At 51.0% G+C, this 22,711-nt stretch overlaps 2 protein-coding genes across 3 annotated transcripts; one reads left to right on the top strand and one right to left on the bottom strand.

Moving 5' to 3' along the window:
* Cib3 (calcium and integrin binding family member 3) lies at positions 1–6,099 on the bottom strand. Its single transcript, XM_046436400.1, has 6 exons — positions 6,049–6,099; positions 5,807–5,841; positions 4,076–4,187; positions 2,696–2,843; positions 1,541–1,736; positions 1–120 (listed from the first exon to the last, which is right to left on the bottom strand). Exons 1-6 carry the CDS (start codon positions 6,097–6,099, stop codon positions 99–101), a joined length of 564 nt encoding a protein of 187 aa, XP_046292356.1. The 3' UTR covers positions 1–98.
* A 10,114-nt stretch (positions 6,100–16,213) lies between these two features.
* Fam32a (family with sequence similarity 32 member A) lies at positions 16,214–20,026 on the top strand. 2 transcript variants are annotated; one of them, XM_046437567.2, is made up of 5 exons: positions 16,214–16,368; positions 16,472–16,613; positions 18,633–18,686; positions 18,985–19,102; positions 19,663–20,026. In XM_046437567.2, the coding sequence occupies exons 1-4, from the start codon at positions 16,295–16,297 to the stop codon at positions 19,051–19,053; spliced, it is 339 nt and encodes a 112-aa protein (XP_046293523.1). In that variant the 5' UTR covers positions 16,214–16,294; the 3' UTR covers positions 19,054–19,102; positions 19,663–20,026. The 2 variants fall into 2 exon arrangements, with proteins under 2 accessions (XP_046293523.1, XP_046293522.1); XM_046437566.2 differs by lacking the exon at positions 19,663–20,026 and having other exon boundaries at positions 18,985–19,234.
* Positions 20,027–22,711: the final 2,685 nt, after the last annotated feature.

Here is a 22,711-nt window from a genome sequence, read left to right as displayed (position 1 = left end):
CAGTGCCTCATGTTTATTTCCAGTGACCGGGGAGGCCAGAGTCCACAGTGGGGTGGGGGCTCCCCTGCCCTCCTTGGCCGATCCTCTGGGCGGTGCTCTCAGATGCGGATATGGAAGGTGCTGTGTGCAGAGAGAAAAGGAGTCAGGGACAAGGCCGCCCCATCCCCGAGTGCCTGAGGCAGGCAGGGAACACCGGGAGAAGGACCCTCTCAAGCAATTTTTTTCTTGTCCTGGGGATCGAGCCACCCAGGGGCACCTTACCCCTGAGCTGCACCCTGGGTCCTTTTTTACGTAGTTGTAGGTGGACACAGTGCCTTTATTTTATTTGTTTTCTGTGGTGCTGAGGATTAAACCCAGTGCCTCACACGTGCTAGGCAAGTGCTCTGCCACTGAGCCACAACCCCAGCCCTTGATCCTTTTTATCTATTTATTTTTTTATCTGGTCTTTTTTATTTTTATTTTGAGACAGGGTCGCGCTAAGTTGCTGAGGCTGGCCTCCAACTTGTGATCCTTCTGCCTCGGCCTCCAGAATTGCCGGGTTCATCGGCTGCACCACCATGCTCTGCTGTTGGACCAGGGTTTACATCCCAGCTCCACCCCAGACTTGCCAGGGACTCAGTGTAGCCCTCTGTAAAATGGGGTTAAAGGCTGTTCTTCAGTGGGACTAGAGTGAGGGTGACCCGGCTGAGGGTGCGGGAGCCCAGAGCCCAGCCAGTGAGTTCTCCCAGTTTTCATTTTTTGATCTCTGTTTGTCAGGAGACCCATCCTGCTGGGTCAGGTAGAGGAGGCCTTTTTGAGCACTGAAGGACATCATGGATGATAATGGCAAGAACAGCAGGACAGCAGGTCTTACTGATCACCTACTGTGTGCCAGACACCACCCTAAATTTTCCCTAGATGTTAACACAGGGCCCACAGCCTTATTCTGCAAAGAACAAATAATTGATATTTGTGCAGCAAATCAACTGCACAAAAGCACTCATGGGCATATGTCCATGCACGGGCATGGCTGTGTGCCAAGAAAACCTTCTTTGTGGCCACAGAATTCTGAATTTCCTACCATTTTCCCTGTCACGGAATGTCATCACTGGAAAATGTTAAAAAAAAGAAAAACACACACACAAAAAAAACACAACCTTAGCTCACAGAAAGTACACAAACAGGGTGGACGTTGGTCAGCCCTGTAGGGACTCACTCAGCCTTCGTGTCAGCCCCGTGGCTGGGGCTCTGAGTCTCCTTGCAGGCTGCCAAGTCCAGTTGCACAGTGTGTTCACTGCAAAACTATTCAGATAATGCAGACCCAAGTCCAGCTGTGTGGCACTTGACCAAAGAGCCACATCCACCCACCAGAGGTGCCCGTGGGGTTCCTAATGGTCCCCATTGTACAGATGCAAGGACTGAGACCAGGGAAATTGAGAAAGTTTCCCAAGGTCACAAATGAATCCACAGAGGAATCTGGAAAAACGGAGTATGTGAACGGTCTCCGTAAGGGCCCCTTGTGCGCATGGAAGTGGGCAGAGTGGGGTGCCAGGGACATCACCTGAGGAAATCAGGAGCCCGCAGAATCATGTTCTGGAAGTCTTCCAGGGACAGCCGCCCGTCGTGGTCCCCGTCAGCTTCATCCAGCACCTTCTCGCACACCATGTTCACCTCCTCCGCGCTCAGCTCCCCCCGCGTCAGCTTGGTCACCGTCTGCTCCAGGTCCCACGCACAGATGTAGTCATCGTTGTTAAAGTCTGTGGTGCAGACGGTGGGGAGTGTGGGATGGGACCCAGGGGACAGGAAGCTGGGCTACCTGTCAGCACATCTGTCCCCGGTGTTACAGGAAGGAAACCCAGGCACCGGGAAACCACCCGGACCCTCAGGCTGGGATCTGGGTCGTGCTTTGGAGTTGGGCTGGGGCTGCTGGGAGTTCATTCATTCATTCAACAAATACCGTGTGCACTGTGTGCCAGACTCCATGATAACATTCTCCTTTATTTACTCACTGAACAAGAATTGAGTGCCTACTATGTGCCAGGCACATCTGAATCAATGAAAAATAGTTAGTTTTCACTGATTCATCCCAAAAGTACATATTGAGGGCCCACTGTGTGTCAGGCACCGTGATAACTTTTATTTTATTCACTCAACCAGTATTTAGTGAACACCTACTACGTGTTGGGCACTAGGATAACTGTTTTTCATTCATTCACTCAGGAGCATTTACTGAGTGCCAACTAGGTGTCGGGCTCTGAGATACCTGCTTTACTTTCATTCAGTGATTCATCTCAACAAATATGTACTGAACAGCTAGTGTGTGCCAGGCACAGGAGACAGATGGTGCCCTAAACAGACATTGTCACCACCCCTGGGTATCCCTGGAGAGCAAACAAGAAGCAAACAGACGAATGAATGAGAGCCAGCGTTGCCTGGTGTAGGGTGACACAAAAAGATTGTGGAACTGGGAGCCAGGGGCAGGACCTGCTTTTCACCCACCTAGACCCGGAGGGTAAGAAAGGGCCAGGGGAGGGTGTTGCAGGCGGAGGTCACGGCTGGGGCAAGGGCCTGGGACAGCTCAGAGTGCGCAAGGGGAAGGGCTGGGGGTTCTGGGCGGGTGCCGGGCAGGGCCGGGAGGAGGCCTTGAAGACCTGGGGGCACCGCGGTGACGGGGTCCCATCGGGTTGTCTGTCCCCACCCGAGGTCGCGCACGCACCGTAGATTTTAAAAGCGTAGTAGGCCTTGAGGTCGCGCGGAGCCATCTCGCTCATCACGGAGAACATGTCCAGGAAGTCGTCCAAGGTCATGTGGCCATCCCCGGCCTCGGAGAAGACCTGGGCGATCCTCTGGCGGAAGGGGTTGTCCTGGCACAGGAAGGACATGGAGGCCACCTCCTGAGCGGGACCTCGGAGGGTCCACGTGGTGCAACCCTCTGCACCTGCCTCCTGTGCCCTCTGCTCCCTTCCTGTGTCCCTGGACAGCACCTCAGGCAAGTCCACTCCGCCCCTGTGCTGTGGACTCCCTTCCCGCGCCAGGGGAAGCCACGTGGCCCGGGGAAGGCCAATCAGAGATTTCTGTTCCTCCTCCAGCCTTGATTGGCTCCGGCATGAGCATGTGACTCAACCTAGCCAATCAGAGGCCAGAGATTTCTATTCCTCCTACAACCGTGATTGGCTCTGGCATGGGCATGTGACTCAACCTAGCCAATCAGAGGCTGCCCTGGAATATTTTTTTTGAAAAATTGGGCGAGGGACTTGCTTTCTGCAGCTGGCAAGGGTTCCTTCCGCTATCTTGAGGAGAGGCCGCCTGGGACTGAGCCTCTTCCTGAGAGGAGGAGGGGTGGAGGGGGATTTCCGAGCTTGTCATCAGAGGTCCTGCTTCTAGCCAGACCTGATACTAACCTTTTTCTGCCGATCCACTTCATTCCGTTCCCCTCAGGCGGTGACTGTCACTGCTTGCAGTGAAACAGTCTCCTGTCTGCCGTTTCTGTACCCAGAGTCCCCAGATTGAAAATGTTCAGAAAATGTGTCTGAACCAAACCTATGCCAATTTTCTTTCTCCTGCCATTTCCTCCTAAGTGGCACAGTGTACAACTGAGTGCCTGGGTGTCCCGTCATCTAGAGAGGATTCCGAGGTGCAGAGGGCACCCCAGTGGGTTCTATGCAAAAACTGCTCCATTTTGAAGGATTTGAGCATCTGAAGATTGAGATTCCCCAGGGCGTGGCCTGGAACTAGATTCCCCAGTGGATACCAAGGGGGCGGCTGCAGCCCTTACCCACAGCCAGCCATGCTCTCTCAGGTTCCCTTCAAAAGCAGAACCCATGTGTCAAACACCAGCCAAGAAGACCTAGCAGCTCCGGTGACGGAACCTCCACTCCCCCAGCTCTCACTGGCCCTTCCCCTGTGTCAGCTCGTCGCCTGCTCTACAGCTCTCCAATGCTTTTACGTTGCAGCTGTGTGACATGAACAAGTTCTCTGACCTCTCTAAGCCTCAGTTTTTCTATCTGTAAAATGGAGGTGCTTGTAGCCTCACTGGTAGGTGTGCAACAGGAGATGCTGCTACTGGATTTCCCCTTCCTGCGCGACCCAGGCATACCTTCAGCTCTGGCATGCTGCCAATGAGCTCGTAGGGCACCTTCACATCTGGGCAGCTGGTATAGTCCAGGGGCACGAGCTGGGGGGCCAGGTCCTGGTAGCGATAGAAGAGCCTGGGGTGGGGAGGAAAAATCAGGAAAGACTGGAGCCAGGAGGGAGGGGTGACCTGTCCCTCCTGTCTCACACCTGCAGCAGTTCACCCCACCCAGAAGGGAGGTGGAGTCCCTACGATCCCTCAGTCCTGAGGATCCCTCAGTCATGAGTCTGACCCTTACGCAGAGCTGGCCTCAGGCACCTCGACCCCCAACCTCTGGACAAGGCCAAGATGATGAGAAAGCCCAAGGCTGGAAGACTAGAAAGAGGAAAGCAAGCTACAGAAAAGGAAGGACTTACTGGAAGAGGGGCCTTTGGTGTAGGGCTTAGATGTATGCATAGGAGTTTGCCAGGAAGACAGATTTAGGAAAAGGGAGGTGCTGATGGCTGATCATTTCACAACAAGCCTCCGGAGACTCCTTGGTTAAGCTCTGCATTTCTGGACATGGTTGCATTGTTGGCAAGACCCTGCCTCTACTGACCCCTTCCCCGGGTTCTCACAGTTTCCCTCTCTCCATGATGGGGCAGGGCTGAGGCGACAGAGAGTACTCCGATCTTTTGAAAGGATAAATAAAAGGCATTTTGCAAAGCCCTGAATGCCACCACCACTGCCCAGGCCATAAAGCCAGCTCTCTGCTCCGCCAGCCACCCTCACCTGGTGACACTATACCTTCCTTGGTGCGTGTGAGTGGCAGCCTTGCAGAGACCACCTTTGATGACCCTGAGGTCCCCAAGCTGTTAGGGACTCTCTCTGAGGAGGCCAGGAACCCCTGGGCTGCATGACGGCCAGCAACTTGACACAGGCACCCGGAACTTCAGTCCCCAAGGCCAGCTCCCGGCAGGTGCCCTTAGGCAACATCCTGAGTTTGGGTCTCTGGGTCCCCCTCCCACTCTGAGCCTCCGTTGTTCCGTGGGACACTTTAGAAGGTTGGGACAGAGCCCTGCCGCCTTCAAACTCCTTGGGGCCCTGCACATCTGCCCTGGGCCTGAGATCAGCCCAGCCCTGTCTGAACCTCAGTTTCCCCAGCAGTAACCTGATCGTGATGGCCAAGGTGACCCCGCAAGCAGTCCTCACTCAGACAATGGGGCTCACTGGTGAGGAGTGTGCCCATTAATAATGGATGCCCCGTGCCCACACAGCTGGGGCATTGGCCATGATCGCTCTGCAGCTGAACCGCAGCCAGCTTGGGTTTCACAGCTCCAAGTTCATGGGCCGGGGCCCCCGGACAATGGCCCCACAGACTGAGTGATGACGTGGGCCACTCATCTGTAAGCCCCGGGTCACCTCCACACACCCTCACTTTGCCACCACCAACTCCAAGGTGGCTCTGGATTCTGCCCCTGGTCTTCCAGCCTCCAGTCCCAGCCTCCACACACTGGCCTCCCGGGGAGATGACTCCACATAGGACCCTCCCCTCCCTGCTCACACCCTCCAGGGCTCCCTGCCACCTTTGGGACAAAACCCAAACTCATTAGCAGAGAGACTGTGACAAATGACAGGATGTGACTCCTCAGCTTCCCGCCTGGTCCTCCATCCTCCGACCATGACCAAACCTCCCCCCACATCGGCGACACTGGTGGACCGAGGGCATCCGACGGCAGTGGATGGCAGTCTCCCTGCACTTCCTGCAGCACTGACCTCATGATCTCCTTCCTGGTGAAGAAGGTGCAGTCCTGCGGAGAGAGGGGTCGGCTCGACCAGACCCTGCCCCTGGGGCCTCCTTCCCCCGCCCCCTAGGGCCACCCCAAAGCCACACCGATGGCCGATGCCATCCAGAGCTTTGCCAGGAGCGTTGCTGACTGCAGCCCAGATGAAGGGGAGCTGCGCCATCCCCAGGCCAGGAACCCAAACCATGGCCCCCGGGCCCACTGGTCTCCCACCTGGTAGGCTTCCAGCTGCTCGTGGGTGAAGATGGTCTGTTTGTTGCCCATATGGCGAGACGGAAGGACAGACTCCAGGACAGACTCCCCAGGGCCACGCGGGTCACCAGACTGCTGCACGCCTGTGTCCGGGCAAATCTTCCTGCCCTGGCTGTCACCTGCCCACCCGCCCCATCACCCCCAGCCTGTGAGACTCAAGTTACAGCCAAGCTCTCTGGGCAACCACCCACGCATCCTCGGGCAAGAGGTCACAGAGCAGCCCTCCATGTCCGCCACCACTGGGGGTGGCCAGGGGTCTAGGGCACCATCCGGAACCAGGCAAGGGGGTAGGAAGGCTGTGGGCACACCCAGCTCAAATCCCAGCTTCTGCTCACTTGCTGTGTAGCCTTGGGTAAGTCGCCTGACTTCTCTGAGCAGAAATAGAAATAGAAATTATGTTAGTACCTCCATCATTGGGTCATAGTGTGGATTTAAATAGATGATTGATGGCTGGGTATAAGCCAGTTCTTCCAGGCACTGGGAATATAATGGTGAACAAGCTAGATGAGGTTCTGAGGTGTGCACCAGGATGATGATGATGATGATGATGATGATGATGATGATGATGTGTTGTGTTATGACTTGAAGAAAGTGATCCAAGGTCAAAGCTTGAGAAGCAGTGGGTTAAATCACACCAGACTGAGTTCTCTGTTGTTGGACTTGTCTAATGGGCACCGTGCACCTGCAGGGAGAAGATGCAGTGTAACAGCTGCTGACCTGAGTGGGACCCCGGAGGAGCTGGGGTGGAGCTCAGTGGCAGAGCCCTGGCCTGGCAGGTGCACAACCCTGGTTTCCATCCCAGCACTGCAAAATAAATACATGAGCAGGGTCCTCCTGGGCAGAGAATCTGAGGGTCTCAGGTCCCTGGTGGGCCCTCCATCCCCTTCTCCCTCTGGGCCCCACCTGTCTTTCCACTTGCCCCTCCTGCTCAGTGTTTGGCTGTGCCACTCTCCAAGTCCCCGGGAACACTCTTGGGTCTTCCCTCTCCCTGTCCTCCCTGGACCATTGCAAGTCCTCCCAGCAGGCTTCCCCGCCCCAACCTCACCAGCTCTTTCCTACCCAACTCTGCACAGTCATGTGTAAACTATGGCTCTGATCAAGCTTTAAAGACCTTCCAAGGGCACCTTCAAAATAAAAACAAAAAACCGACAATACCAAATGTTGATGAGGATGTGGAGCAACTGGAACTCTCATACACTGTGGCTGCTGAGGCTTTAGAAAATGGGCTGGCAGGTTGTTTCTTTTTTCCTTTCTTCTTCTTCTTTTTTAATAGAGTTCAGCATATTTACACATGACTATGCAATAACATTCCTGGGTAGTTACCTAGGGAATGTGAAAACCTATGATCAACCAAGAGTGAACCTTAATGAAAACTATGGACTTTGGGAGATGATGACATATCAATGTAGGTTCATCAATTATAACAGACGTACAATACTTTCTTGCAAAGGGGATGTTGATAATGGGAGTCCATGTAGGTGTAGGAAAAGGGAACATATGGGACATCTCTGTACATTCTACTCAATCTTGCTATGAATTAAAATTGCTCTTTTAAAAAATCTAATAAAATATTTTGGAAATTTTGTCCACACAAAAACATGTAATACCCACAGAATGGGAGAAAATATTTTCAAATCATAAATCTGATGAGGGACTAGTATTCCTAATACATAAAGAACTCCTACAACTCAACAATAAAAAGACATGCATAACCCAAGTAAAAAAAATATGTATGCTCAGCAAAAGGATCCAGACCTAAATGGTCACATATTGTATGATTTCATTTATATGAAATGTCCAGAATCTGTCTTCTGTTCTCATGGGGTTAGGGGAGTGAAGGAATTTTAAGGGGGGGCAGGTGATAGAACTGTTCTCTATCTTTATTGTAGTGTTGGATATGTTAAAAGTTTAGGCAAATTAACTTCATCACAATTACCTGAGCAAAGAATGGTGGGCGAATCAGCCCTCAGAACCAAAAGAGGTTCAGAGAGCTCCACCCAGCCACTTGGGCAGAAACAGCTTGATAGGGTAGGGCTGGGCATTTGCCTTATTTGGGCATTGCTTATTGGTTGGAAATTTGTGATTGGTGGAAGCTTGGCTGCTATGATTGGTTGAGACTCAGCTCTTTGTTACAAGCACATACTCTTTTTTTAGGTTGTGGTTTGTTTACATACTAAGTTAGGTTGCAGTTGGCTAGGTAGGGACTCAAGATACAGAAGCTGCATTAGGCCAAATTTAATTGGACAAGAATATACTGCCTGTATTCTTTTGACAAAACTTATAGAATTACTCCAAAAGGGGTGATTTTTTTTTTGCATGTAAATAAATATTTTTAAATGAAGACAATAACAAAACAAGACCTCCTTACTCCTGTCACCTTGTGATTGAAGTCCACATTCCTTGCCTCATCAGACACTTGGTGATCTGGTTCTGTGCCCCCAGAACTGACAATTAATTATCAATTAGTATGAGCTCTCTCTGTGTACCAGAGCTGTCCCAGGTCTTGCTGATACATCCTTGAGCAAAGCCACCCATCAGCTGTCATGGAGCTCACATTCTGGAGCATCGTAAGTACATAACTAGTCAGGAGTGCTAAATTCCAAAATGAAATAACAAGGCTGGGAGGGAGAGGAAGGTGGGCCACATGGATTGGGAGAGGAAAATTCCTCCGATGGGTGGCATTTGAGTAATGACCTGAAGGAAGTAAAGGAACAGGTTACATGGGAAGACAGTTTCTGGCAGTGGGCACAGCTCGTGCAAATGCCCTGTGGTTGTAGCAAGCTTGACCTACTGAGGACTAGGAAGGCAACCCCTGCTTCCCAGAGGCTCTGGGAAGCTAGTGTCCATGTCTACAATGACCAGAGGCTGCTTCTAAGACATCCTATCTCCAATGATGGTGTCTTAGTCCATTTTCTGTTGTAATAACAGAATACCAGAGACTGGATCATTTATATTCTTTAAAAAGAGGTTTATTTCAGCTCTGGAGCATGGAGCTGGCATCTGCTCGGCTTCTGGCAAAGACCTTGTGCTCCTCAGCAACTTAGTGAGACCCTGTCTGAAAATAAAAAGAGCCGAGGCTGTGGCTCAGCCGTTCAGTTCTCCTGGGTTCAATCCTCAGTGCTTTAAAAGGAAAGGGGGGGGAGAGAAAGAAAAGAAAAAGAAACAAAGACAGCCACAGGGCTTGGGTGAATCTCAGGGGGTTATGCTGAGTAAGAAAAGCCCATCCCAAAAGGAATCATTCACATTCTTAAAACCGGACACGTCAAGAAGAGACAGGATGCTGGTTGCCAACCCGCCCCAGGCGGGGGATCTGGCTGTGATGGACTTTCCGTACCTGGCGTACCTGGCGGCCAGTGCAGTCAGCGTCCTGGTTGTGACACTCTGCAACATGCTACCTCTGGAGGAAACCAGCACGTTCCATCTGTTTTCTTTTTTTCCTCTGGTGACTCATTTTCCTTGATGTGAACTTTATTAACTCATCAACATGAGATTTAGTCAATCTAAGCCCAAAGTCGATTCATTTGCCTTTATTTCTCTCTCTCTCTCTTTTTTTTTTTAAAAAAAGAAATGCTCAATATAAAGAGGGTGGGAATGGTAACACTTTCCACTACAGGATAATCTCCTGTTTTCCCAATTAGCATTGCTATTCTTCCATGATACATGTGGAAAAACTTGTTGAGTTTTGCCACGGCCAGATGAAAAACGGCATTTCCTAATTAGCTAATTAAGCTCAATGAACATTTTTGGGATGGAACCATAAACTCTGGCCATTGTTTTGTCAAACATCTGCAAACTGCATAATTCCTCAGCCCTTAGCCATAGTTTCTGTTCAATATCTTAAAGCTGAGTTTAGTTCCACTGTGATTTGTCTCAGGGCTGAAGTGAGTGTTAGTCATCAAAGTCTGGAATGTCATCATAGGAATAACCCCGGTTGCTGGCAGCTGGAAGTTTGCTGGGGCCCCTTTGGCTGTGGCTCTCAACACCCGGTAGCCTTTAGACGCATAGTAGGCGATGCGCAGATGGTAAAATCCTGGCAGGAACACCAGAATGCCAATAATCAGGACAGGAACGGCCCGGTCTGCTCCCCCTTTGCTAATGTAGCCTGACAGCAGGAGGGAGCCTATGATAATGAGAAAGGCGCCAATCAAAAACAGCACAGTGGCAAGTGCAATGGCCTTATAAGGGATCTTAGGAGGGCTTTTCTTAAACTTTAATAAATTGGATCTCATGACCTCAGGAAAGAATGAAGATTCCCTGAAGGTCAATGTAGCCATCATCTGTGCTGGAGAGCCTTGAGTATTTTACTTTACTACTGGGGATTCCAGTAGCCAGATTAGTACGAGACGGCATCATAACACACGGACACAGCTACAGTCCGAGCACCGCGCTAAGACTGGAGCTAAAGAGGAACTCGCCCACGGCTACCAGCCGAGGCGTCCCAGGCCTCATGGCACAGCCAACCTAACCGCCGACCTAGCAAGTACCCTTGCCTTTATTTCTCAATGAAAGTCCCACTCAGGTCAGCAGCTTTACACTGCATCTTCTCCCTGCAGGTGCACGGTGCCCATTAGACAAGTCCAACAACAGAGAACTCAATCTGGTGTGATTTAACCCACTGCTTCTCAAACTACCCTTTGGAGCAAAGGTAGTTTATGGGAGTCCTTCCTCCTCCCTCACCCCTCCTCCTCCCTCCCTCCTCCTCCCTCCCTCCTCCTCCCCCCTCCCCCCTCCTCCTCCTTCACCCCTCCGCCTCCCTTCCTCCTCTTCCTCCTCCTCTCTCCTCTTCCTCCTCCCCCCTCCCCCTCCCTCCCCTCCCTCCCCTCCCTCTCCCTCCCTCCTCCTCCTCTTCCTCCTCCCCCTCCTCCCTCCCTCCCCCTCCCTCCCTCTTCCTCCTCTTCTTCCCTCCTCCTCCCTCCTCCTTCTCCTCCCTCCTCCTCCTCCCTCCTCCTCCTCCTCCCGGACAGTCCCTTGTCTTTTGAACATTATCCTTTTATCAACATTTTTTCTTCACTGCAGCGAATTTCAATTTCATTATATCCGTATTAACAAAAAAAGCCATAAAGAAATTTCAAATCCCACCAGAGCCGATGCCTGAGCACCCGACGCGTCTTAGATGGTCACAGACCAGGGGTGGGGGGGGGGGGGTCGGGGGGACAAGTGCAAAACTAAAACGTCTTTACAAAATCAAGCCCTGTCCCTGAGCTCAAGTTCGGGCCGGGGCTGGGGCCGGGGCTGGGGTGAGGCCGGCGGCACCTGAGCCCGGGGCTGGGTGGGCGAGGGGGGGAGCGCCCGGCAGCTCCCATCCGTCCAGTTTAGGGCGGGAAGCTGAACGCGGCGACAGGGGCTTCGGGCCAGGGGCCAGCTCCAAGGCCTCCACGGCCGGGCTGCTGGGTTGGAGTCTGTCACAGACGGTGCCACCCGTGAGGGCGCCTCCTGGGGGAGGGGGCAGCGCGGGGTCCAGGCCGCCCATCGCGGCGCCGGGGTCGGGCGGCGGCTGCCCCCTGCAGGCGGGACGGGGAACGGCGGCCACCGCGCCCTCCTTGTCCTCTGTCCTGGTGCGGATTTGGGGACACATAGTTGCTGCTTCCCTCTCCTCCAACCTCTGCTCCTTCCACCCCCCACCCACGAAAAAAGAAAAGAAAAGGAAAAACCCTCCAGAGCATAACGTTTAAGGATTTTGCAGCTGTGCACGGACACAGTGTCTTTACTTGTTTATTTTTACGAGGTGCTGAGGCTGGAACCCTGGGCCTCCCACGTGCCAGGTGACCGCTTGTCCAGGGCATGATTTTGACAACGCTCAGAAGTAAAAGGCACGGGTCTGGTGGCCTCAGAGGTCACACAAACGCAGGGCCCTTAGACCAGCAGGGCTCCCGCTGTGGCTCAAGCCACTCAAGTCAGCCCAGAGGTGGGGGCGCGGGGACATGGCGGATGGGGACTGTTGTGCGGAGAAGAATCTAAGGGAATTATTCCTCACTTTTGGAGGCAGCGGGAAGGGGGGGCCCACTTTTTTGTCCTTGCTGTTGTTTTCCCTCCCTTTCTTCGTCCTTCCTTTCGATTCTGCAATGCGTGGTTTCCTTACCTGGGAGTGGGGGGGTGTTTTAAGGTCAGCAGAACACGGTGGGAGAATTTTAATTTCTTCCCTCTTTCCCTCTGTATTAAAAATCCAGTGATTGATTTTTAAAGAACCTAACACATGAAAGCAGTCACAAAATATTCTGATAGGAGAAAAGTCTATTGACCAAGAAAGTACTAGAGTGAGATCCCACTTGTATTTTTTAAATTATTCTTGTTGAGAGACTAGAAATAGAGGAATCAAAACAATAACATCAGGATATAGCTGGCACACACCTGTAATTCCAGAGACTTGGGAGGCTGAGGCAGGAGGATTGCAAGTTCGAGGCCAGCCTGGGCAATCAAGTGAGACTGGGTTCAGTCCACAGTTCCAAAATAAATAAATAAATAAGAGGATTGACGGCATGGCTCCGTGGTCAGGTGCCTGTCTAATATGTGTGAGGCCCTGGGTTTGGTCCCCAGCACTGCAAACAAAACAAAAGAGATTATTTCTGGTTGAGAATGATTTTTTCCGTCTTTTTGGGCTTCTCTGCATTTTTCCAATTATATATCCCACAGTAAATGTTTGTATACCCTTTGTAATGATAAAAAAAAAATAAGTAAGACATGACACTGTGAACTTACTTAAAAGTGGACCACTTTAAAGTGGTCGCAATGTGAATTTCATGTGCACAATAGAAGTAATGGGAAGGAAAGATGGAAGGAAGGCCAAGTGTGAGATGTTAGAAAGAGACTCCCCCATCCCACAGCGTGTCAGTCAGCTTCACGTCACTATAACAAAGTACCCGACACAGTCTACTTATGCAGGAAACACAGGTCCAAGTCCAAGACCAGCAGGTCCTGTTAGCTTGGGCCTCTGGTGAAGGTGGCCCAGTGTGGTGATAGCACAGGTCAGGGAAAGTGCTCACATTTCAAGCAAGGGACAGAAGCAGGGAGAAGCTGAGAAGCCAGGGACCCACGATCCCCTTCCAGGGCATGTTCCCAATGACCTAAAAATCTCCCATGAGGCCCCACCTCCAAAGGCCCGTAGCTCCTCCCAGAGCTGCCTCCCAGGGACAAAGTTTGTAACATGTGGACCTTTGCAGGAAACTACCATGTTCAGCCCCTGGCACAAGGCGGGAGGCGAGACTTCCCGTGCAGATTCACAAAGGGTGTGAGTCCCGGAGCTCACCTGCAGCTCTTGTTCCCTCGGCCAGAGCAACCTTCCAAATGGAGGTCAGAGACTAGGACAGAAGCTCTGGTAAAGAGATCAGGGGACACCTGGAGGGTGAAGTGGCCATGTTGTAAGTTCCTCCCTGTTCTTGGGGCATAAGGGGGAGGATGCTACCTTCCACCACCAGGCTGAGCAAAGACAGCTTTGAGAAGGCCTGATTCTTGGAGAATCCAGTCAGAGCCACGCTTGAGAGGGTGAAAGGGCTGTCTGGAGGGCAGGACCTGGGTGTGATGGCAGAGCCAGGTGGCTGCAGGCATGTTGGGACCAGCCTGTGTGAGAATTTCCCGAGCACCAGATGGGAGTCGGGTGAGACAGAGCTGGTGTGACATCATCTTGGATCCCACTCAACATGACTGCCCAGCAAGGTGAGGAAACCTCAAGAGAACAAAGCTGGTGGAGCCTGCTGGCTGCCCAGAGGCTGAGGGAGAAGCTGTCAGGGACCACTACAAATTAAGATGCATACTCCAGGGTCAAGTTTTCAGGGGAGAAGGAGTTTGTTAGTCAGTTTTCTGTCACTGTGATAAAATGCCTGAGAGAGTCAATTTATAAAGAGAAAAGGTTGATTTGGGCTTAGTTTTAGAGTTACAGTTTATGGTCAACTGACCCATTATTTTGGGCCTGCAGCAAGGCAGCACATTGTCATGGGAGCACATGGCAGAGCCAAACCACATGGTTAGCAAGCAACAAGAAAAAGAAGAGAGTCTGGGGTCCCATAATCCCCTGCAGGGGCATTTTCTCAATGACCTAAAACCTCCCACAAGTCCCCACCTCTCCAAGGTTTCACAACCCGTCAATTGTGCCACCCCAGGTACCAGGACTTTACACAAAGACCTTTGAGGGACATTCAAGATGCAAACAAGGAAAGTGCTAGAAAGCAGGTAGAAAAGCACCCACAGGGAAGGAGGCAGCTATCTATAACCAAGGAACCCCAGGAACTGTCTTACTCTCTTACTTATTCCTCTTCCACCTTCCTCAAACACCCCCAGGGACACAAACAGCAGCTAATAGTGACGAGAGGGGACAGGAGCAACTCATGTGCTTCCCAGTCCCTTTCCCTAGTGCGGCGGATCCTGCAGAGGGACAGGTTGCTGTTCTCTGCATCCAGTTCTGCACGCTCCAGTTATTCAACGGCCTATTCACTGCTTAACATAATGTCAAAATAAGAGCAGAGTCTTGGGACCTGATAGCATGTTATCCAGGACCAGAAGATGACTCGCATGTTTTAAAAATGCTTGAAAGGATGGAAGGAAACGAAAATAGAATTGTGTCTGGGTTATGATAGCAGTTCTGTTACTCAAATGACTCATGGTACTGGGAAACAAAAACCAACTGCTGGGTCCCCAGTGTCATGGCACCAGTAGATTTTTTTTTTTTTTTTTTTTTTTTTTTTTTTTAGCACTCTCTGTGACTCTTTTCTGTGCTTAAGGCCTCAGGGCCGGAGTGGCTGAGATCAAACATCTTTTTCTGGAGAAATCCAAACCCTGCTGCAATTCTGCTTCAAGAATGAACCCATGAGCTGCAACAAGCTTATGTCCACACAAAGGCCCACGTTGATGTTCCCAGCAGTTCTTCTCATTATCGCTGCACACTGGAAACAACCCAGGAATCCATCAACAGGTGAGTGGATAAACAAATGGAAAATATTTGCACAGTGGGAGAAGCCTCAGCAATAAAAATGAATGGACAATTGTTCCGCCCAACCGCAGAGGAATCTCAAACGCATCATGCCGCAAGAATCCCAGCTCAAAAGAACACCTATGGCATGGTTCTAATGGAGTGGAACATTCCAGTCCAACAGACAGCCACCAGGTGGTCTCCTCCACACCCCAGGTCCCTTCCTTTCCCAAGACATTATTTCTTCATTCTTGCCTTCTCCTTTCCACCTTCTGAAAACTGCTTTACCGACATTCTTTAAATTAAATTAGCCAGTCTCTTTCTTACAAGGCTTGCTTCCTGCCTGCACCAATCTGAATTCTTGACAAATGGCAGAAGTAACTTTCCTCCCCACCTGGGGTTTTTGCCTTTAAACCTTGCTTGTGCGACCCCAGAGCACATTTCGGCCTGTCTGAAATTTGTGTCTCCTGAGCTGCAACTCTGAGCAGCCCAAATAACTGTTTCTTAATCAGTTTGTGCACCCATTTATCTCAGAATAAGAAAAGATAAACTTATAGAAGTAGAAAGTAGAACCGGTGGTTACCACGGGAGGAGGGAGAGGTTGTGGAGAAGTTGGTCAAAAGATTAAAAATTTCAGTTAGGAGGAATAAGTTCAAGAGCTCTATCATATAACATATTGAATATTGTTAACAGCAATATAATTAGTTCTTGGAATTTTCTCACAGTAGATTTTAAGTGTTCTCCCCCCAAAATAATGAGATTGCACATTAGTGGAACTTGATTGAGCCATTCCAAATGTATGTGAATTTCCAAACATCGCGTTGTGCACGATAAATATGTGCATTTTTTGTCACTTGAAGAATAAATGAAGGATTCTGAAAGCATTTTTAAACGTACATATTGATGACTCAAAATTCGTTTATTATTTTATTTATCAAACGCTTGGAAATGAATGAGTACTGAATAGGTTACAAAATCAGGTCCAGGGTCTTTCAAACGCGGCAGGGAGCGAAAACGCATCCAAACGACAAGCAAACAACAAAGCGTTGGGTTTTGAACACCTGGGCTACAGCCTGAGAAAGCGGAAGTAGGCGTCAAAACCGGAAGTGTGGCAGCTGAGAGGCTCGGGCACGCGCCTGACTCTCCGCCTTGCCCGCGACCGGAAATGTGGCTCAGTCTGCACGCCAAGGACGCCCGCGCGCCTACCACGTCAGCCAATCAAGAAGAAGTGAGGCGGGCGTTGGGACGGAAATAACATTTACAAATAGGAAGTGTGGCAGTCTACCCACCGAACTGCCGGCGGGAGCCATGGAGGCCTACGAACAGGTCCAGAAAGGGCCCCTGAAGCTGAAAGGCGTCGCAGAGCTCGGCGTGAACAAGCGGTGAGGCCCGTGGCACCCGTTCCTCTGTTCCGCTAGAGTATTCCCAGGGCCCCGGGCGCCGGCCCTCTGATCCGTCCTGTCTCCCTCCCGTCTCCCCTCCCAGGAAGAAGAAAAAGAAGGACAAGGACAAGGCGAAACTTCTGGAAGCCATGGGAACAAGCAAGAAGAACGAAGAGGAGAAGCGGCGCTGCCTGGACAAGCGGACGCCGGCCCAGGCGGCCTTCGAGAAGATGCAGGAGAAGCGGGTGAGGCGCCGCGCTGGGCCTGCGGCCCCCGGGACGGGTGCTCGGGCGGATCGGGGGCTGGAAGCTGCACGGGGCGAGGGTCGAAGGGGACTCAGGGCCGGGGAGGCGGTTCCCCTCGCCCCGGGCAGGGCGTGGGCCGGGCTTTCCCACGCTGTGACTCGCTTGCCTTGCGCTTCTGCCCGAGCCTCATCAGTAGGTGTCAGGACAGCACTTGGTCCTGAGGGGTCGGGGACGTTGGCACTAGGTCTGGCCCTGGGCGCTCACTGGGTGTCAGCTGTTGGTGGTTGGCTGTGCTCAGCTCCGAGCCCCCACGGCCCGTTTCTATGACGCCCTTGTTGGGCAGAATCGGATTTGCAGTATTACAAGGCCCTGTGTGTCGTTTCTGTTGGTATTAAACGCTGAATGGATCTGGGCGGCGAGGGAATGGAGGGTCAGACAGGCTTAGCGGATCATGCCGGAGAGGGAATAACGGTGTGGGTTAGTGCTCCTAGAGGTTCTCTCCCCCAGCACGGGTCTGCCGAGGGAGTGCTGGGGACATCTAGTGGGTGGGGACCAGCGAGGCCATCGCACTTCCTACAATCACAGAACGGTGCCCTGTCCACTGTGAAATGATTTGTCCTCAAATGCCAATGGTTCTGAGGATGAGCCAGGTTCAGGGGTGCTGCGTGTAATCGGGAGGCTGAGCAGAAGGATCACAAGTTCAAGGCTAGCCTGGGCAACTTTGAGACGCCCTGTCCAAAATAAAATATAGGAAAGGGCTGAGGATGTGGCTCAGTGGTAGAGTGCTTGCCTGGCATGCATGAGGCCCCAGGTTCAATCGTCAGTGCTATCAAAAAGAGAAACAAATTAGTGCTGAGGCTGGGATGTCCTATCCATGGTCTGTGTGAACCTAAACAGTGACACTGGTGAGAGTTAACTGATTACCCTTGGATAGAATTTGGTCCATACAAAAAACACGTGGCGGGCTGGGGTTGTGGCTCAGTGGTAGAGCGCTTGCCTAGCACTTGTGTGGCACTGAATTTGACCCTCAGCACCGCATAAAAATATATAAACAAAATCAAGGCATTGTGTCCATCTATAACTTAAAAAATTAGAGAAAAAATACACACAGCTCAGGCAAGACCTTGGTGCCCTGACTCTGTCTGCCGTTTGTTAGTGGCGTAGCTCTGGGTTAGTCAAGTGTCCATCCACTTAAATAGGGCTAAAGTCTTCCTTGTAGGGTTTTGGTGAGTGCAGGTCTGTCCTCAATCTGTAACCTGTAGTTGTAGTTAAAAGCAGGGCTGAGATTTTGTGGCTGGAGTTAGGAAGGGAGGCTAGTGCAACCCTCCGGTGACTACTGAGAGCCCTCAGTATGGAGGGATGGAGAAGGAAGGCGGATGTTTGTCATCAAGAAACATGCCGACCTTCCTCTTAGAACTGCTTTTCCAGACACATCTGATGGGCATCGCCATGGCAGACTTTGCTCATTGATTTTAGCATTCTTTATAATGAATGCTGGCACGGTCCTCACAACCCTCAGTCCTGGGCCCCGAGTATATATGTCCAGCATTGGCATGTCACCTGGCGCCCCTATAGCTTCCACAGCTGAGTGAGGACATGTTGTATGTGCCTGTGACCCAGATCCTGTAGCCCTCAGCACTCCAGCTGGAACTCAGGATGGGCCCTTTACCCTCCTCTCTCCCCTCCTTCCTGTAACCCCATGTGGGACTTGCTCTTCTGCAAGCTGCAGTGCTGTCCACTGCCCAAGGGTGCAGGAAGCACGCGTCCAGCTTTCAGCAGAGTCTGCTCATGCTCAGTTGGTGCTGGTTCATTTCCTCCCACTCAGGAAGCTAAGACCAAAGGTGACCGAGCCAGGTTCTCTGTTGGACCAGGCTGAGTGGATTGAGGGGAGGGACAAGGTGTGCATCCTGAGGTCTCTAGCGGTTCTAGAAGGGAGACCAGGCTGGCTGGGGTCCCATCCTCCTCCTGCCTGGGCCGTGTTGGGCATTCAGAGTCACCTCCCTGTCTCTTCTCTTCCAGCAAATGGAGAGGATCCTGAAAAAAGCATCCAAAACCCACAAGCAGAGAGTGGAGGTGAGTCAGGTGCCTGGTGTGGGGAGACTGAACCGTTTAGGGTCCCAGCTTGGCCCAGAGGCTGCGGGAGGCATTGGAGTGCTGGTGGGGGAGAGGTTTGCTCAACAGGAATGGCACCTCCCATGGCTCCTTCAGGGAGAGCCCCGTGTTCAGGGGTTGTAAGGCCTGTAGGGTGGGTGTGAGGAGGGGCTTGCTGGGCAGAGACAGGACATGGGAGAGGTGGGGCTGGGCAGTGCCACGTGTCCCTAGTGCCCTGGCTGGGCGTGTGCTGATGCAGACCTTCTCCTTCGCTTCCTAGGACTTCAACAGGCACCTGGACACCCTCACAGAGCATTATGATATCCCCAAAGTCAGCTGGACCAAGTAGCATCCCGGCCCTGGCTGTGGAGGAGCATCGAGGGACAGCAGAAGACAAAGTTAGGATTGTTTGGTTGCTTTGGTGTTTTCTGGAAACATTCTTTTATACCCATGCCTCTTCTGCTGACACAGTGCTTTTAAAACCGTGTCCCCTCAATCTGGAACTTGATTAAAGTAAGACTGCCCTCTTATTTAATTTTGGTCTTTTTGGTAGCACATTGACGGAAACCCATTTTAGTTTGAATTGGAAAGTTCTGGATTTATCCAGATGCTAACCTCAGACTCACTGTATGAGTGTCGTGTTAAAGTTTTGAGAGTGGCATCTGACACTCTGAGGCCAGCCAGCTGTCTTTGCCTGGATGAGCTGGACTGCAGAGGACGAGAAGCTGACCTGGCCTGGCCCGCACCACGCAGACCCTGCAGACCCACCCGGGCTGCTCTGACTTGGGACTTACATTTTCCCACCCAGGCACTAAGGAGCCCTGTGCAGCCTTGTGGCCTTCAGGATGCCTCCCCGGCCACCTGATGCCATGCAGCCCGGTAGCAGAGCAGCCACCCAGGGCAGGGATGGACATGAATGTGTGCCTTGTCCCCTTTTAAGCTGGTGGCCTATTTTCAGTCTCTCCCCCCAGTGAATGCTTTCTGGACGCATCTGACGGTGTTGCCTTGGCAGACGTTGCTGATTGGCCGCAGCGCTCTCTCTAATGGAATCCGGGCACAGTCTCGCACACAGCCCTCATCCCGGAGCTCCACGTGTGTATTCAGAGGCGGCACGTCACATGGAGCCTCTGGTTCCTGACCTTGGACCCTCTTGGGGGACCTACCAGGGCAGAGCCCAGCCCAGAGAGACAGGTGCAGAGGAGCAGCAGGGCCCAGGTCCGAAGGCTGAAGAGCTCGAGGCTCGGAGGGTCTGCGTGCACCACAGGAGGATCAAATGGCAGCATGTAAACACAGAATAAAGCAGAACCGCTATTAAAACGGAAGTCTGAGGGTCTCAATTACAGATCGGTTACCACAGAAGCGCCACACCTGAAGGATGTGTGTGGTGCAAACTGTCTCTCAATGGAAAAAAGTAGAACACACATTGGTTTCTACCTGTGGTTTGTATCTAAGAAAGAGGACACGCAGGTTGGGTGTCCCTTATTCCAAATGCCTAGGAACAGAATTTTTGGGATTTGGGGATATTTGCATAAACATAATGAAGTATCTTCAGTATCTAACACAATTCATTGTTTCATATACACCCTATATGTGTAGCCTAAGGGTAATTTAAAATATTTCTAACAATTTTTTAAACATATTTTTTTAGTTTTACATGGACACAACATATTTCATTTTTTATGTGGTGCTGACGATCCAACAGTGCCTCACGAGTGTGAAGCAAGCGCTCTGCCACTGAGCTGCAACCCCGGCCCTATTTCTAACAATTTTGTGCATGAAACGGTTTCATGATGTGGAATTTTCCACTTGATGTCAGAGCTCACAGAGTTTTGTATTTTAGAGCATTTGAACTAAGGGTGTGCAGCCTGGAGTCCCATTAGCACTGACTGGCTCCTTTCATCAGTGACTTGCAATGCCTGGAGAAGAGTTGGTCTCGGGCCCTGCCCATTAGCCTGGATCCATTGTGTGCTGTGAAAACCTTTGTCCATGAGGTGGTAAGATGAATCTTCTAAGTGTCCGCACATTGAGCTCCTGCAAAACAGCGGCTTAAAACATTCGTGATCTCAGTTCTGTGGGTGAACAGCTCTGTTGGATGGTTCTTGTGACGTGGTTTATTTCACTGGTATGGCTGCACTGGCTAGCCCGAGGGCCGGGAAGTCCTGGAAGGCTTGTCCTCCTCCAGGGTTTTTCTCCATGCAGCTATTAGTCAGCAAGTCGTAGCCAAATGCAGGGTCTGAGCACCGGGAGGTCTGGTTTGTTGTCACAGTCCATCACGGTGGTTCTCAAATTCTGCACGTTAGCGTTGCCCTGAGTGTGGTGATGGACATCCTGGGGAGCATTAAGAACCACAAATGTCTGGAATCCATGGTCTGGGGTGGGGTTAGGTCATGAATTTTTCAGAGCTCCCCGGGTGACCCCGATATGCAGCAAAGTTTGAGAAACACTGGTCTACACGATAGGTATGGTCTTTCCTGATACTTATATATCTGGCATATATAATAAATGTAAAAGCCAAGGTTGAAATTCAGATGTGACCTGAATTCCCCCATGTAGAGAAGAGGGTTACTAATAGTTTATGTGTAAAGACAGTGTTTACTACATTGGACTCAACACAAAATTCAGAATACCTACAGCGAGCCAGAAATGTTCCATTGAGTGAGACCTCACCTCTCTTGCTGGTTTTCTTCTTGCCTTGCAGTTGTTTTTTTTTTTTTTTAAAGAAAGAGAATTTTTTAATATTTTTTAGTTTTCAGTGGACACAACATCTTTGTTTGTATGTGGTGCTGAGGATCGAATCTGGGCCGCACGCATGCCAGGCAAGCGCGCTACCGCTTGAGCCACATCCCCAGCCCTCTTGCCTTACTTACAGTTTTGACATTTCTTTTTCTTCAGTGAACATGTCAAAACTGTAAGTAAGTAATCTGAAAATACACACGTTTTCTAAATGCAATAATTTGGACATAGTATGAAGCTATAAACAGGGCTTACACATGGCATCAGTCACAGGCACTTCTTTCTGAACCACGGATTTCTTCTTCAGTAGTAGTCACCAACCTGATGTGTGATCACAGTCCATCTAGAGTGTATCCATCAGACAATTGGTTTCAAAAGCTCTTCTTGGCCGAGCTTGGTGGCGCACGCCTGTAATCCCAGAAGCTTGGGAGGCTGAGGCAGGAAGACGGTGAGTTCAAAGCCAGCCTCAGCAATTTGGGGAGGCGCTAAGCAACTCAGTGAGACCCTGTCTGTAAATAAAATACAAAATAGGGATGGAGATGTGGCTCAGTGATCGAGTCCCCCTGAGTTCAATCCCCAGTACAAAAAAAAAAGAAGCCCTTCTTGGCTGCTTGCTCTGTGCTTTGTGCAAGAATGCTTCCAGGGCACCGCAAAAAAGCTTCCAACCTAGAATTCGCTTAGTAGCCTTCGAATATTCCATATTTCTCAATTATATTCTGCAATTATATCTCTATCCTAAGCAGAAGTTATATAACCACAGAGTTGCCAAAACCCTCTTTCCAGATGCTAAACAGATAAGAGGCAAGATAGAGATATGTGAGAGAGAGGCAGACTGAGTAAATGCTGTGAGACGCCCTTTTGGATGCCCTGAGTGTGGTGATGGCTCAATGGGACAGAATGCAGGAATTTCTCCACAGGCCAAGCATTCATAAAAGCAAACTTGGCTCACCTAGCATGCCTTAAGACCTTCGTTCCATCCCCAGCACTGCCAGGAAAAAAAAAAGTTAACTACATATAATCCAATGGAATAATTAGCCACAATTTGCATGACCAACAACAACTACAAAAATCAACCATGCCTTTTGCCCACGCTAAGTGGGGCGTGGTTTTCACGAGAGCATTCCAGGCAATAAACTGGCACGCTTCTTCACTGATAAAGGTTGACACAGGTGACACGCAATAACTGTAATATGTAATTGCCATTCAGAGAGTTTATTTGACTTCCACGTCATCACCGCCCCTCCCCTTAGGGCTTATCGCAGTCCATTACTATA

Source organism: Marmota monax, unplaced genomic scaffold (genome assembly GCF_021218885.2).
Source record: "Marmota monax isolate L192 unplaced genomic scaffold, Marmota_monax_Labrador192_F-V1.1 WCK01_AAM20220418_F8-fsc00021, whole genome shotgun sequence".
NCBI lineage: Eukaryota > Metazoa > Chordata > Mammalia > Rodentia > Sciuridae > Marmota > Marmota monax.
The sequence above is the reverse complement of the archived record's forward strand: the minus strand, read 5'-3'. Positions and strand labels throughout refer to the sequence as shown.